The 14,816-nt window shown below is 64.5% G+C and overlaps 1 protein-coding gene across 6 annotated transcripts in view; it reads right to left on the bottom strand.

The window, feature by feature from the left end:
• OSBPL5 (oxysterol binding protein like 5) overlaps positions 1–14,816 on the bottom strand; it is a 51,387-nt gene that overhangs the window by 23,266 nt on the left and 13,305 nt on the right. For 5 of the 6 annotated variants that reach the window (XM_032414576.1, XM_032414574.1, XM_032414578.1 and 2 more), the window contains exon 2: positions 300–456. In XM_032414576.1, coding sequence (XP_032270467.1) covers positions 300–435 — 136 coding nt within the window. In that variant the 5' untranslated portion in view covers positions 436–456. Of the gene's footprint in view, positions 1–299; positions 457–14,816 lie in introns of those variants that run through there. The other variant, XM_032414579.1, reaches the window with a different exon arrangement.

Genomic DNA, 14,816 nt, shown 5'->3' with positions numbered 1-14,816 from the left:
GACTGCCCCACCACACTGCCCCTCCAACGACCAGCTGCCCCCAGAGCCCGGGCGAGGGAGCCCCCTGTTGACCTCCACGGCCAAAAGGCTGTCACCTGGCCCCACGGGTCCCAGGGCTTCAGTACCCTGCTAGCCCTTTGTTCATTCTGCACAGTACCAGCACCTGGGCGGCGGTTAGCTGAGCAAGGCTGTCGCCCGCCTAGCCAGGACAGCACAGAGAGGGGAAGGGACCTGCCTGAGGTCACAGAGCCGGGGGGACCCAGGCCCCGGCGGCCGCCCCAGCCCGTGCCGGCGCTGACCTGGGCTGAAGGGGTAGAGCTCATTCTCTCCACCGAAGAGCAGGTTCCGGCTGAGTTTCCGGGGGTCGACTTTCTGGGGGGTGGAGGAAGGCGGACACAGTGAGAAGCGGCGGCGGAGAAAGGCCTCCTCCTTCATGGCCTGGGTGCTGGGAGGCTTCTGGAAGGAAAGAAGAGACGCGGTCACACCTACGTGGAGAGCAGGGGCGGCCCTAGGGGCTGGCGGGCAGCCTCCCACCCACCCTGGCAAGAGGCACTTCACAGGTCAGGGGTCAGTGGCAGGGGTCACCCCATCTTATAGTCAGGCCCTCACTTGGGACGTCTCAGAAACAGACGAGGGCCTGGGGGGCCTGCAGACCAGCGGGGGGGCGGTCAGCACAAGGAAGGCCATGCCCGGGCTACCCAGAGCCCTCGAGGGAGGACTGCGCCCGAGCCCGTGTCGGAAGCTCGGCCCAGACCAGCCCTGTCCAAGTGTAGCCCCTCATGGGTGTGGCAGGCACCTCTCTCTGGAAACACCCCGCCCCCAGGCCCAGCACTAAATTGGCTCTGTCGACCCCGGCCACGGCCACGTGGACCTGAGACGTGCCACTGACCCATGCCAGGCCACCAGAACTTCCCTCCCTGGTGACAGAGCTCTAGGTGGGGAGATGGCCGCTGACGCACACGGGGGGGTGGTGGGGGTGGCCGAGAGCTGCCTAGAGAGTGGACGGTGCCCAGGGCACCAGGGGCAGCTGGCCTGGGACCAGACCCCGCTGCCCTGAGACCCTGCCCCCCGCACCCCCTCGGTCTGTCCTCCGTCTGCTTCGGCTCCTCCTCGGAGGTCTCTGCTGCTGGCGCCCCAACAGCTTCACTCGGAGAGAGACACAGGTGTGCTTAAAGCCAGGTGTGCCCCGATTCACACTCTGCCCGAGCCCTGGGCACTCCTGAATGGGCTTCCTTCCTGCCCCAGGCCTAGCCCGAAACAGCCCACCACTCACGAGCGGGCCTGGGCCTCCTCCTGGATCCCTGCCCCCTCGCAGCCCGGTCCCCCCCAGGCCTGGCGCAAGCAGGTGACCGGTGACGTAAGTCCCCAGAGCCGTCAGCCCATGTTATAGATGAGGAAATCGAGGCTTGGGGAGCTGAAGGCCTTTCCCCGTGGTCACAGCCTGGGGGTGGTGGCAGACAGGGACTTGGGCTCCTAGTCCTATGCTCTGTCCACTCCCTAGGACCCGCTCCGGAAAGGCCCACGGAGCCATCTCTCCTCCGGGTCTGGGGCTGTGGGGTGCCTCCCTGCGTGGGCCCATGGCTTCCCGCCAAGCCCAGGACAAAGGCCCCATTTCTTCCCAAGGCCCTGGGCCCTTCAGGGCGGGGCTGAGACACACGGAGCCTTTCTGGCTGTGACGGGGTGGGAGAGTAGGACTGGGCGGGGCTTCGGGGTGGGCACAGGGGCCCCCCGGGGCCTTCGTGGCCACCCCAGACCCTCCTCTGTGCCCCCTGCCTGGGGTCAGAGTGAGGGGCTCCCAGCCCCTCCAGCCCCTCCCTTCCTAACCTGGTCACCTGGCTAAGCTTGTTACCTTTTACCGATGGGGAAACTGGTTTCAGAGAGGTTGGGATTCTGGCCCATGGTCATGCAGCCACTGAGCGGCAATGCCCGTGCTTGAGCCACCTGGGACCGACTGCAGAGCCTGGCTCCCAGCCAGCACTCCCACGGCCTCAGCCTGGCTTCCAGCAAAGCCGCTGCTAGGCCAGCAGGGCGGGCGTCTGGGCGGCCCTGCCGTGCTCGTCAGCGTCCGCGGACACCTGCAGCCTACCAGGTGAGTCAGGCATGAACTGGACCTGGAGGGGCCCCCAGGAGAGCGAGGAGGGCTGAAGGCACAGGCAGGCCTCCCTCACCTGGAGCCTCGCCTCTCCTAGGTGTTAAGTCTTGCCCACATTGCCTGAGATTGGCTCGGCTCCCCAGCTGGCCCGTCTGCGCCGGCTCCATCCAGGGCAGAGTGGGGAGGGCACGAGGATCCTGGCTGCCTTCTCAGACCCTATCTCATGCCTTCTCCCAGCACTGCTAGCGGCCATGGGACTCTGGTCTGTGAGCTCCACCATCCACCCATGTACCCTATCCTCCTTCCTTCCCTCCCTCCCCTCCACCCATCCATCCATCCATGCATCTACCCATCTACACCATCCTCCCTCCTTCCCTTCCCACCATCCATCCACCTATCTATCCTTCCATCCTCCCACTTACCTATCTATCCATCTACCCAACTTCCCCATCATCCACTCAACTATTTATCCATCCATTCACTTGCCCATATACAATCCATCCATCCATCCCCATCTACACTATCCTCCTTCCCTCCCTCTCTCCCATCCATCCACCTACCCATCCACACCATCTTCTCTCTTCCCTCCCTTCCTCCCATCCATCCATCCATCCATCCACCCATCTGCCCATTTGCCTATCTATCCATCCATCCATCCACCATCTGTCCACCCAACCTCTCATCCCTCCCTCCCTCCCTCCTCCGTGGATCTTTCCAGCCAGTCAGCTGAGCAGCCTGCTACCCCTCCTTCCCTCCCCACTTGCTCCCTGTTAGCTCAACAACCAGACCCATCAGAGGTGACATTCGAATGCCCAACTACTGGCGCGGATATTCTCTGATCCGAATGCAGTGCAGGGGTGCACGAGCACACATTCCTCTGTCCTGACGCCCCACACCAGTGCTTGGGCCCCCGCGAGCCTCCTGTGACCCGCTCAGACAGGGAGGGCAGCACTCTTAGTCAGTAGTGCTCCGGGGTCTACACAGCTCTGCTGAATTCATACCTCCCTTGGCCTTCCCGCTGCCCACCCTGGCTGCAGTGGACACTGGGTGCTTTCTCTCCACCGTGGTCCAGGCCGGAGCGAGGTGCTGGGGAGCGGATGCCGTTTCATCCACAGCAAAAGTAAATCCAGGTCCCATCTCCCCAGTGGCTGAACCCGGTCCAGACTCAATGCCCCCCTCGCCCCTGTCCTCCGGCCCCTCCACGACCCTGCCCCTCCTCCCACTCACTCTCCCGGCCACACGGGCCCCTTTCTGTCCCTGGAAAACGCAGAGCCCATGCCCGAGGGCCTCTGCTCTGGAACGTCTTCCCTGGAATGCCCTCGCCCACATCTCTCCCTGGTGGGGTGCCTTCCCACACTCAGCTTAAATGTCACTTCCCAGAGGGTTGGCCCCCCTTACATCTCACACAGGCAAATTCTCCACATAGCACTGGGAGTTCCAGAACCTTCTCCCTGGTGTTCCTTTCTCACTAACTCTCTTTCCCCATAGGACACACACTCTAGGAGAGGGGGTGGCATCTGTCTGTCCTGCTCACTGTCTACCCCATGCACGCCCCGAGCAGGGGCTCGCAGAATGGCTCAGGACTTGGGGACCCCGGAGGTCCCTGGGGTGGATGAAAGCCACACAACAAACACCCCTGGGCCTCATTCCTCCTTTTCTGCAGGTCGGGGCGGATCCTTGGAGTGGTGGTCAGGGTCGGTTTGGGGTGGATTTCCAACATAGCCCTGGAGAGGTAGCCCTGTTCCTGCCTGCCCACCAAGCCAGGTGTGGTGTGAGCGCTAGAGAGCCCGGAGCAGCCGAGGACCAAGTCCTGTGCTCTGGGCGCTAGCAGGAGGCAGGGTGGAGGTGGGGGCCTGGCACCAGGAGGCTGCCAGGCTGCCGGGACCATCAACCCAATGCTGGGCAGGTGGGGCCTCCTCACGATGAAAGCTGAAGGCCCACAGGCCCTGGGAGGGCAGCCCCCCCATCCCTGGAGCCCGAGGGGAGGGAGAGAGAGCTGAAGAAAGGAGCCATGAGGAAACAGACGCCCCCCCACCCCCCGCAGTTGAGCCAGCCCCCTCTGGGGCTGCACCCACGGTGGGCAGCTGCCCCTCCCTGCCCGCTGGGAGGCTCCCCGGGCCTGGACTCCAGCTGCCCAAGGGCTCAGGGGCGCTCCCTCTGGTCTCCCACCTGGGGCACCAGAGCCCTCCCGGCATCCACGGGCCATGGGTCCCACGCAGGGCTGGCCCAGAGCGGGCCCGGGCCAGCCCCGCGTCCCTGAGTTCAAACACTTGTTTGGGTACCTGCCAGGTGACAGGCTCTCTGATGCTGAGCTGAGGCCGACTGGCCGACAGCAGGCCCGGGGAGCGGGCACGGAGCCCACCCCAGCCCCCACCCCCCGGGAGCCGGCGCAGTGCCCTGCCCCCCACCGCAAGCTGCCTCCTAGGCAGTTTCCTGCCTCTGAGCACCGTCCCCTCCACTGCTGCCCAGACGCCTACCTTCGGGCCAGAATAATGGGATCCTTACAAAGAAAGGTCACCGGTGCCTATCAGGGCTCCCCAAGCGGGACGCCCAGCCCGGTTATCTGGGCCCAAACTTGCCAGGCCTTGGCTCTCAGTGGGAAGGGCTGGGACTGAGCAGGAATCCGGCAGAATCCAACAAATGGACTCACTTCCATCCCCCTCGCAGGCCCAGAAGTGGGGGGACGCTTCTGACCACATTCCTCCCACCACGCCCCAGAGGTGTGGGGAGCACGCGGAGCTGGGGAGAAGTGCCCCGTCTCTGACAGCCGGGGGCCTCCGCTAGCCGCGGGTATCTCCGAGCACCGATCTGTAAAGGGAGGTTTCCTCTGGACCATTGGTGGGAGTGGAAGAAGCAGGCACCCGTGGTCTGGCCACCACCACCACCAACGTGGCCGTGCCTGCACTTTTGTCTGAGCCCAGTGGCTTGTAAGAGGCTGTGGGGAAGACGCCCCGAAATCACAGAGAAGCTCAGCGATGAAGCAACGTCAGGCCACCCATTTAGCTCTCCAACCTCCCGGCCGATGGAGAGGTCAGCAGTCCCAAGGCTCGTGACCATGAGGACCCTGCTGATGGGAAGCCACGGCATGGTCCAGCCCAGCACCGACGGCCCTTCCTGAGAGCACACACCAGCAGGAGGTTCCAGAAGCGTGCTGGGGCCTTGTCCCCGGGCAGCGCCAACCACTTGGGCTCAAACTGGGCAACGTGAGCAGCCCCCACGGGACTGCATTTTGGGGTGTGGGAGCTGGTCCCCCAGGGTCACCTGACGCCCATCCTGCGTCTGGACTGGTGTTCGGGCCCTAAGGGGCTTTGGAGCTGGGGTGTCTCCAGTCCCTCTGTGGTGCTGATGACCCTCAAGGCGCCCCTGGGCCCCTTCATACGTGTGATGCCACCGGATGTGATGCTTATGGCACCCAAAGAGGGGGGGGGATGCAGATCTCACCATCTTGTTTTAAAGATGCAGAAACCAAGGTCGCCAGAGGGAAAATGGCTACTCTAAGGCCCTGTGGCGTGAACCATTCCCGGGCCCCCTCTGGTGCTGTTGCTTCAAGCCCTGAGTCCCTTCTGTACTTTGGAGGGCTGAGCCCAGGGCCAGAAAGGAGGGGAAGGGGCCAGGCTGGGGGGAGGTGGCAGAAGCCCCTCGGCCCCGAGACACTTCCCAGATATGGCCACGGAGTGTGGCTGAGCCCTGGGGAGGGGGCAGGAAGTGGCTTGCTGGCCTGGGTGTTCCCAGGCTGACTCAGCGGGTCATGTGGCTGGAGGTTAGGGCCGGGCCTCCTGACCGACACCTGGCCAACTGCATGCTGAGTGCCCTGGTCAGCCGGTCTGGGCACCGCCCACTTGCACTCCCTGGAGCATACTGTTCCCACCCAGTTCTAGGGGGCCCCGGTCCCCTGGCAGGACTCCACGTGGTCCCCTGCAGGCCTGACCCCACCATGTCCCTCCCCGACCCTGCCCACTGTCCTGATGGAAAGGGGACTGATTTTCAGATGCAGACTGCAGCTTGGCGGGGGGTGCTCTCTGGGGCAGGGGCGTGGTGGGGAGGGAGAACCCAGCTAGGAGACCTGGGCCTGCGGGGGTCCCTGGCCCACTCTCAGTGTCCACATCTAAAGCAGGGAGGTGGGCTTGGGCCCCAGAGTGACCTCATGCCCCCTTCAAGGAGAGATGCTCTCACCGCCCCTGCCGGGGGGGGGGGGGGCTGGCCTCTGTCTAGAAGTCCTCAGCACACCTGGGGGGCCTCTGCCATCCCCACAGGCCGCCGCTGCCCTGGTAGCGGGATGGACAGGCAAGCAGTTAGGCGGCTGCCACAGGGGGCACGTGGCCAAAGTGGGGCACACCGCCGTCTGCTGCCAAGACTGCTCATCTTCCCTCATTGCAGGGCTGGAGCCTGGAGTGTGGGCGGGCAGCTCCGACAAGAAAGCTGGACAAAGTGGGCCATGGGCTGCCGTAAGCCAGAGCTCACGTGCGCCTCACTGTCCCCGAGGCTGGGACCCTGGGGCTGCAGACGGCGGGGCGCCCATGGCCGGGGGAGGTGGGCCACTGCTGACCCCAGGGGAGTCCTGGGGGCTTGGGCAAGCCTACACTCTCCTCCAGACCCCTCCACCTTGGTCTCTCCCACTGCCCACCCCCACGCCACCCCCACGGGACCCTCTGCCCTGGCTCCTGTCCGGTGACTCTGGGGTCAGCAGGTAGGTACGCGTGTGGGCCCTTCCCTGGAGGAGCCAGCAAACAGAAGGGACAAGGACATGGGGCAGGGGCGGTGGGGGGTGGTGGGGAGAGCTAAGGCCAGGACCAAACCCTGCTGGGGCCCTGGCAGGGGGTATCAGCCCTCGGCTGAGCAGTCGGGAGCTGGCACAGGCAGGGACCCACCTTGTGGCAGCCCCGTCAGGGACCTCGCCGTGCAGAGGGGAAGCCGGCCCAGGCCCCCTCCACAGCCCCCCATGCTGGACTCCATCAGCAGGCTGAGCCCTCAGGAGGAGGGAGCGGATGGTCCCAGTGGGCCCTCCCTGGTCAGACGGCTGGGTTCCACTCTGCATCTCAGGATGGGGCGGCCCAGAGGGACGCCTGGACGGTTCTGCGCCCTCTCTCCAGGGAAAGGTGGTCCTTCACGGGCTGTCGTGGGTCATCTTATTACATGCCAGCCTGCCTGGCCCCAAGCTGCTCGGTGCCCTGACACACTCGGGGGGACGCACCCCGATCTTGAAGGACCCCCTTTTCACAGCCCCTGGTCCTGTGCTGCTGGGCATGTGGGGTCTTCCCACAACATAAATCCCACCTGGACTGTGCCCGAAGCCGGGTCTGGGATGTAACCGGAGCTTCATGACTGCACCACGTCCACCAGTCCAGCCTGGTCTCGGGGCCCTCCCCAGTCAGAAAGAGGGGCAGCCTGGAGCCCGGGGACGGGCCCTGTCCTCCCACCCACCTGCTGCATGGCATCAAGCCAGCGACTGGGGGGCTGCTGGGGGCTCCTGGCTCCCCATCCTCTGGGCTTGCAGCAGCCTACACACACAGACACACAGACACACAGACACACACCCAGGAGAACCCTGACCAATACATCTGGACATCGTGCTGCTCTCGCTTCTTGCCGCCATCACCGCGGGGGGCCCCACCGCGAGAACAGAAGTGCAGCAGGTGGGGAGGCGGCGGCCGTCGGGTACACTGCTTGCTAACACATGTGCACCATGACCGTGGGTAACGCCAAGCCCTAAAGAAGGAAGCCTGGCATTTCAGGAGCACAGGGTCCCGGGAAGCCTCGGCGCCAGGGCCCGCAGGAACCGGCAGAGTCTCCCTGCGCAGGGAACCGTCCACGGCGAAGCCACCACTCTGGTGCCGTGAGGCTGAGGGGCGGGCTCCAGACACAGCTGGAGCGACCGGGTGGCTGGGCAGACGTGCCCGCAGGGACCCTCGGTTTGCTGGCGGCCCAGGGATATCCGGGCTGGTGGACGCTGCGCGGTAATTACACTGCAGTCATGTTCCAGAACCGGCCTCGGGCACGGTCCAGGTGGGACGTCCTTGGAACACTGTGGGATTTCTGCAGACCCCTGCCCTGCTCCCCACTGTCCGGCTGCAGCTGCCTCCTGCCCCTGGAGGGCCAAGGTCGATAGAAGCGTGATCAGAAATCCAGGTCAACAACTGAACTTATGCCAAGAACTAACTCTTTAAAATATATCATAGAGAAGACACACGCCCGACGGCCGCCCGTTCGGGTACAATTCTATGGCTTCCTCCTCAATGCCAACCGGCTTTGGACTCCACGCACCCATGGCCTCATGGGTCCCCGGGTCAGGGTGAAGCCTCCTTTCCTAACCAACCCCCCCAATCTCGCCTCTGCAGGGAACGAGGCCCCAGATCTGGGCGGGAGCACCTCCCTGCCTTGGATGGAGCAGAACAGCGGCCCCGAGCCGTCCCTTCTGCTCCTACCAATGGCACTCAGGCTCTCCAGCCTTAAGACTGGTCCTGTGTGCCCCGCCTGCTCATTTAGGGGAGCAGCACCCCCACCTTCCTCTCCAGCCTCTGGGTCTGCACGGCCCGCTGAGTCTCCACTGCTAGCAGGGGCCACCAAGGACTCCTTACGTGTGAGAACGCCATCCAGAGCGGTGACCGCTCCCGCCAATGGCAGCCCATGTCTCTCAACCCAAGTGCGGGCGGCCAGGAACCCCCTGCTCTGGGCTCATCTGGAAATGGGCGGCACCCGGCTTCCTCCAGGAGAACCCACATTGGGACAGGACACGGACCCCGGACTCCCTTCTGCCCCAGCTCGGGTCCAACCCCCTGGCCCTTGGTCCCCCGCACAGTGGGGCTTCCAGAAGGGCTCAAGCTCATGCTTGCGTAGCACTGAGGGTTTTGGGGTTCGGTCACTGCTTGAGCGGCATGGAGGGGCCGGAGGGAGGCCTGGCTTCCCGGGATTCGGAGGTGAATCCTTGTATAAACTGGAAACTCCCTCCTCACCGATCGGTCCCACTTCTCACAAGGCAGACGCTCCACCAACGTGCACACGCCACCCGGCACTGTGTCCTCACGGCACCGGATGCTGAATGAGTCAGCAGGTGGGCGGCAGGCACGAGCCCGCCCTTCGGCCTCCCACTCTGTCCAGGGGCTGGGAGGATCCACGTCCTGAAAGCAGAAAGACCCCAAATGCTCCCTTTTCCTGTCTTCTCTCCATTCCACAGACAAAGTAACTGAGACCCCTAGAAGGGGCTGACTGGCCCAGGGTACGTGGCCGGTTAGGGGAGGCCCTCCACTCCCAGCTCGCCTGCGGCAGATGATGCTGGGCCCCTGGCACCACCCTACATCTGCTGGGACTGAACTGAGAGCCAGAATAGGAGCTCCAGGGACAGAACGTCCTCTGGGCCACCGCCTGCGGACTCCTTGCTGTACCCCCAGCCTTGCCGGCCCTGGAGGAGAGCGCACAACCCTGCTGGGGGGGGCGGCTGTCCTTCGCAGCTCCACTTCCAAGTTCTGCACGCAGTGGGTCCAACTGTGGCGGCCTCCCGCAGCCCTGTGCACCTACTATGTGCCGCACACTCCCGCCCCGGTGCAGCCCGGCCCGGCGGGTTTGCGTTCATCCGGGGAGCAGCTGTCCGCACCTCTCCCAGGTGAAGCCGATGGGGTCTCGCGTGGCCCCAGGCCCCCTGCCTTCAGCCTCCAGCATGAGGCCTTGCTCCCCTGCTGACGGGCCGGGCAGGCGGCTGCTGGGGCGCGAGGGGGAGCCCTACTTTCCGGGCCCTTCTGGGGTAACCAACTGCGTCAGCTGCCGGTGACCCCGAGGCAGGCTGTGGACAGCCCGCAGTCCCGGCTGCCCCTGCCCCTGCCCCTCCCCGGCGGCGTGCGGGGAAACCGGTTCCGTCAGAAGTCACGTGTCTGGCACAGAAAGTGGGCCTGCGAGTCCAGCAGGACCAGGCCGGCACAGAGCCAAGCACCCTCTTCCTGACCTGCCATGGTAGGGGGCGGTCCAGAAAGGTGACCTGGCGTCTCCAGGATGTGGCGGCCAAGCCCGCAGGCCCCCAGGCCCGGCCACCAGCCCCCCTCGCTCCTCGGACCCAGGAGCCTACCGTCCCCAGCCCTGAGCAAAGCCCGCATGAGGGCGCCCAGCTTCCCGCTGAGAAAGTGTCACAGCCCGACCCATGAAACCTGGTGGGGCCATGCCGAGGGTCCCCAAAGAGGCCAAGAGAGAAATGAAAACATAGGTCCCCACGGCAATGTGAACACACATGTTCGAGACAGCCAAAGCGTGGTCGCAGCCCAGCTCCCCGCGGGCTGATGGATGGGGAAGCGCACAGCGGTCCGTCCACACGGGGACGCGTACTCAACCACGAAAGCAATACAATACGAAACCCCACCACTCCGCGGGGCCGTTGGGGGGGTGGGGGGCGGTGTGCAGGAACATGGCATCGTCAGCTTTTGGTGAGGGGTGCCGTGTCTTCTTTAAAAAGCTGAATTTCACGACTGAGCATCATCCCTGCGGGACCCTGGCTAACCCCAAGCCGTGTGGTGCTGACCCAGGACCCACCACCCTGTCTCTGGGAGCGCGGTGGGCATGCTGAGCCCATTTTACAGATGCTGAAGCGGCGGCCACCCAGCCCCAAATCCTGCCGCCTGTGAGCTGTCTGGTGGAGTCACTGAGACGCGGAGAAGGGTCCAGAGACCCCTGGAGAGCCGGGTCCCCGAGGCTGGGCCCCCCTAGCTGTCAGGGCTAAGAAACCACCCCCAGGGGAGATGAGAAGGCAAGGTTTCTCCCCAACGTTCTGAGCCCTACATTTCGGTCTGTTCCTGGACACGCTGCTCACACTAGGAGATGACAAGTTCTAAGGCATGAAGCACCAACAGGCACCTCGTGAGCAGCAGGTGACAACTAAAAATGACACCAAGAGTGATAGGAGGCTGGCCCCGGGTCATGACATGTCCTTCTGGGTCAGGATGGGCTTTACGGACACCTGCCTGCCAGGTCGGTCCCTCCATCTACGCCTGCCTTCGGGGACGCCCCAGGGAACCCAGCCCTGGGGACCTGCATCAGTCCGGAAGAGCCTCAGCTCGGTGTCAAGGGGCAGCGTGTCCCAGCCCCTGGGGGTGGTGCTCGGGGAGGGGGAGCTTCCCAGTGGTTCCCCCGCCCCACGTGGGGTCAGACTCCTGGGTCAGCTGGTGTGTGGAAGGGCCCCCCATAGGGAGAGCGCATGGCCACCCCTCCAGCCTCTCCTCTCTAACCGGGGCGGAATGTTGGACATCCCCCCAGAGCCAACGATGGCCAGCGGAGGCGAGGCGTCAGGCCCGGTGGGCTCCACCACAGGGCCTGGGCCCCCTCCTCCTCCTCCAGGCGAGAAGCCACGCGGCAAGCCCCAAGTCCCGGGCCCCATGTCAGTCGCTGACAGTACAGGGGGCCGGTGGGGGAGGTGGCTCCGCTGGGTCTCGAGGCTTTTGGAAGAGAACTAACAAGTGTCCCCAAAGAGGGGGTGCACGAGAATCCTGGGGCCGCCGTGACAGATGACCACACGCTGGGCCGCTTGGCTGCAGTAGTTTATTCTGTCCTAGTTCTGGAGGCTGAAAGTCCAAACTGCAGGTGTGGGCAGGACCCCGCGCTCGCTGGAGGCTCTAGGGGAGGGTCTTTCCTGCCTCTTCCAGCACCTGGGGCCCCACATGTCCCTAGGCTGTGGCCGTGTCCCTCCAGCCTCTGGAGGTCACGTGGCCCCTCTCCTATGTGTCTGTCTTAGACTCCCTCTTCTAACTCTTAAAAGTCACTAGATTTAGGGTCCACCAGATAATCCAGAATGACCTCATACCAAGACCCTTCACTTTGGTTCATCTGTAAGTTCCAAATTCCAAGTAAGGTAACGTTCATGGGTCCTGGGGTTAGGACTATGACCTATCTTTTTTGGAGGTCACCATTCAACTCCCTGCAGGGTTTCAGGGTCACCCAGCCCAATGGAGACCTTCGGGATGGGGTGAAGGGGGCTTGCCATGATGCAACCACCACAGGCAGGTACGCGCTGCTCCCCTTTGCTTACAGGAACCCCACCTGGCCCTCACCCCGTTTCCACCTGTGCAGGCCCCCCGCGCTCACCTGGGTTAGGCCAATGACCCACTAGTTCCCCTCACTGCCCCCGATCACCCTCAGCAGAGCCAACTTTTACCCCCTTGCCCCCTTGACTAACCTCCTCAGGGCTCCAACCATCCCCTGCATGAAGCCCCTGGGTACTGAGCCTGGCCGTCTCCGTCCGCCCAGGACCAGCTCAGGACCCTGCAGCTGGGAACGGCCATGCTCATCGGGGCCTGTGCATCCCAGGGGGTCGGTGCATCCCGGGGGTCGGTGCCAGGTGGAAGCGAACTTCTGGAGGCGGTATCCCAGACTCGAGCCCTTAGACCCTGCCCAAACCAGCAAGAACCGAGTGCCATTGAGAGCAATTGCACACCTTACGGGTGAGAACACCAAGGCTGGGGAAGGGAGGGGGCCCAGGACCTTCTGGAATGGGTGCTGGTTCATCACACGCCTTTACTTTGTCACCGGAGGAGGTCGTGCCAACCACCAGCACACTCAGGGGACTGGGTGGGCTGGGAGCTATCCAGGGATCAGCTAGAAAACACGCTCCAAACACGGTCCCTGGGTGCAGCCGCACATGTGAACCGGGCCTCCCGGAGAGAGGCCCGCCCACCGCCCAGCCCAGGCCACACCAGCCCCAGCGCCTCGGCCCCAGGAGCCCAGAGAGCCAACTGTCACCTCTCTCTGGGCCATCATCTGAAGCTCGTGGAGGGCGGGGAGCCAGGGTGCTCTCTGTGGGAGGGCGGAAGGGGGGCCTTAGAAGCGGACCTGGGGGGCCCTTGAGAGTAGGGGTGAGAGAAGATGCAAGGAGAGCGTCCAGCCTGGGAGGAGGCCAGGAGGCCCCATGGGCACGGAGGCTGGACCCCGGAGACAGGGTGTCGGGGCTGGCCCTGTCTGTTTCCACACTGGGTTTCCACTGTACTTTTGGCCACGCGTCTCCGGCGGGACTGCTCAGCTGCTGGTGGGCACCGGCCACATGCCGGGGTTCCTGGGAGCAGGTGGGTTTCTTTTCGGGAGGTGGGGTGAGCCTGGGGGCACCTGCAGGGCTTGGGAAATAGCGTCTGGCACAGAGAAGCACAGACCGCAAGAGCATCAGGCCGCGTGGAGCCCCCCTCACCGTGGGGGGTCAGCACCTCTGTTTACTCACGTGCCTCCCGCGCTCCTTCCCACCACGCCCAGCGCGCAGGGGCTGGGATTTCAGACGTGGCTCAGCGAGGACAGAGGTGCCCCCTGCCTTGTCTCCCATGGTGAATACACAGATCGCACCTCCTCGGGGTGGGGACGGCGAGCGTGGCTGGGCGAGGCTGGGCGAGACCAGCGAGGGTTTGGGCCCCAACATGGCTCCTGGGGAGTCTGCCCACTCACGCGACCCCCAGGCTTCAGCTTTCCCCAAGGCAAATCCAGGCAGCTGGACTTGATGAGCTCGAGTCTTCCTCCAGCTCCAAAGTGGGAAGGGACTGCGGGTCCTGGCAGAGGCGGCTTTCCCACCAACACACACGAGTGACCAGCTGCACGCCTCGCCCAGGCCCGAGGGCACCGGGGGTGGGTGTCGTCCTGGCTGCGGAGCCTTGGGCACCTGCCCGGGGCCGGGGGCCGGACGGGGGGGTCCTGAGGGCCGAGCAGAGCCTGGCAGAGGCTGGAGCGGGGATGCTCAGCGGCAGCCCTCAGGCTGGACGTGTCTAATACTGTGTGTCCCCAGAGGGCCTGGTGAGGGGCTGCCCTTGACCCTGAGCTGCCTGGGGGTGGGGGTGGGGGGGCTCGTCACAGACTGAGGCCGGACCCCAGTGACAGATCGCGGTCTGCTGTTCGGTGGGAAGCATTCCGCTTTGGGGACCCCCCCTTGTACCCTGCAGGTCAGCCCAGTGCATTGAGCGCTGGCCCAGCTCATGGGTAGGCGCTGTGGACTGCGGATGACGGACAGACGGAGGGAGAGAGGAAGGGCCGTTTGTAAACGTGAGGCAAACCATCACGCGCTCGGATCCTTTAAGCCAGTGATCCGACTTCCAGAGATTTAGCATCGGGAATAAAATCCCATCCCCTCGATCTGCCTGAGGGACGTGCTCTGCGGTGTTATTTTCAGAGGGAAACACCACGCACAGGTGGGTGCTAGCAACTGAAGGAGCGTCGTGCTGAGGACACTAACGTGGCCACAGGAGGGCAGCGGGATCGGCGTCTGCAACGGGGGGCTCGGAGCGGCGCCAAGTGTGAGGAGCAGGCTGCACACAGCACCGGGGGGCCCCCGATGGCGAGGCCTGTCGCCATCCGTCTGTGTGTAAACCAGTGTGTGTGACAAGGGCCCCCCTTCTGTGCGGGCCCCACAATGAGCGCGTGTGGCTTTACGGTAGGAAAACGCCCCCAGCGGAGCCATCACCAGGCCGAAAATAAGTCAGGAGAAGTGGAGGCGCTGTATCCCCCAGGGGACGCGGGGGACGCGGGGGACGCGGGGGGGAAGGCCTGGCAGGGGGCCCGAGGGCGCGGGAGGGCCCGGGGGCAGGTCCCGCCTGTTGGGTGCCCAGTGCCCAGCCCGCACTGGACACATAGCGGGCGCGAATGACTGCTTCCTGGGGGGGGGTCCAGCCCACCGGGATGTGTATACATCAGGCGCTTACTATCCACACTGGGCTGAACCACTGACCTCTCTTTCGCCTGAGTGGCCAAGAACAGACTGGGGGTACGCCGGGGGGGCACCAGA

The sequence above is a fragment of the Phoca vitulina genome, unplaced genomic scaffold, assembly GCF_004348235.1.
Source record: "Phoca vitulina isolate PV1807 unplaced genomic scaffold, GSC_HSeal_1.0 scaffold16, whole genome shotgun sequence".
In the NCBI taxonomy this organism is placed as follows: Eukaryota; Metazoa; Chordata; class Mammalia; order Carnivora; family Phocidae; genus Phoca; species Phoca vitulina.
The sequence above is the reverse complement of the archived record's forward strand: the minus strand, read 5'-3'. Positions and strand labels throughout refer to the sequence as shown.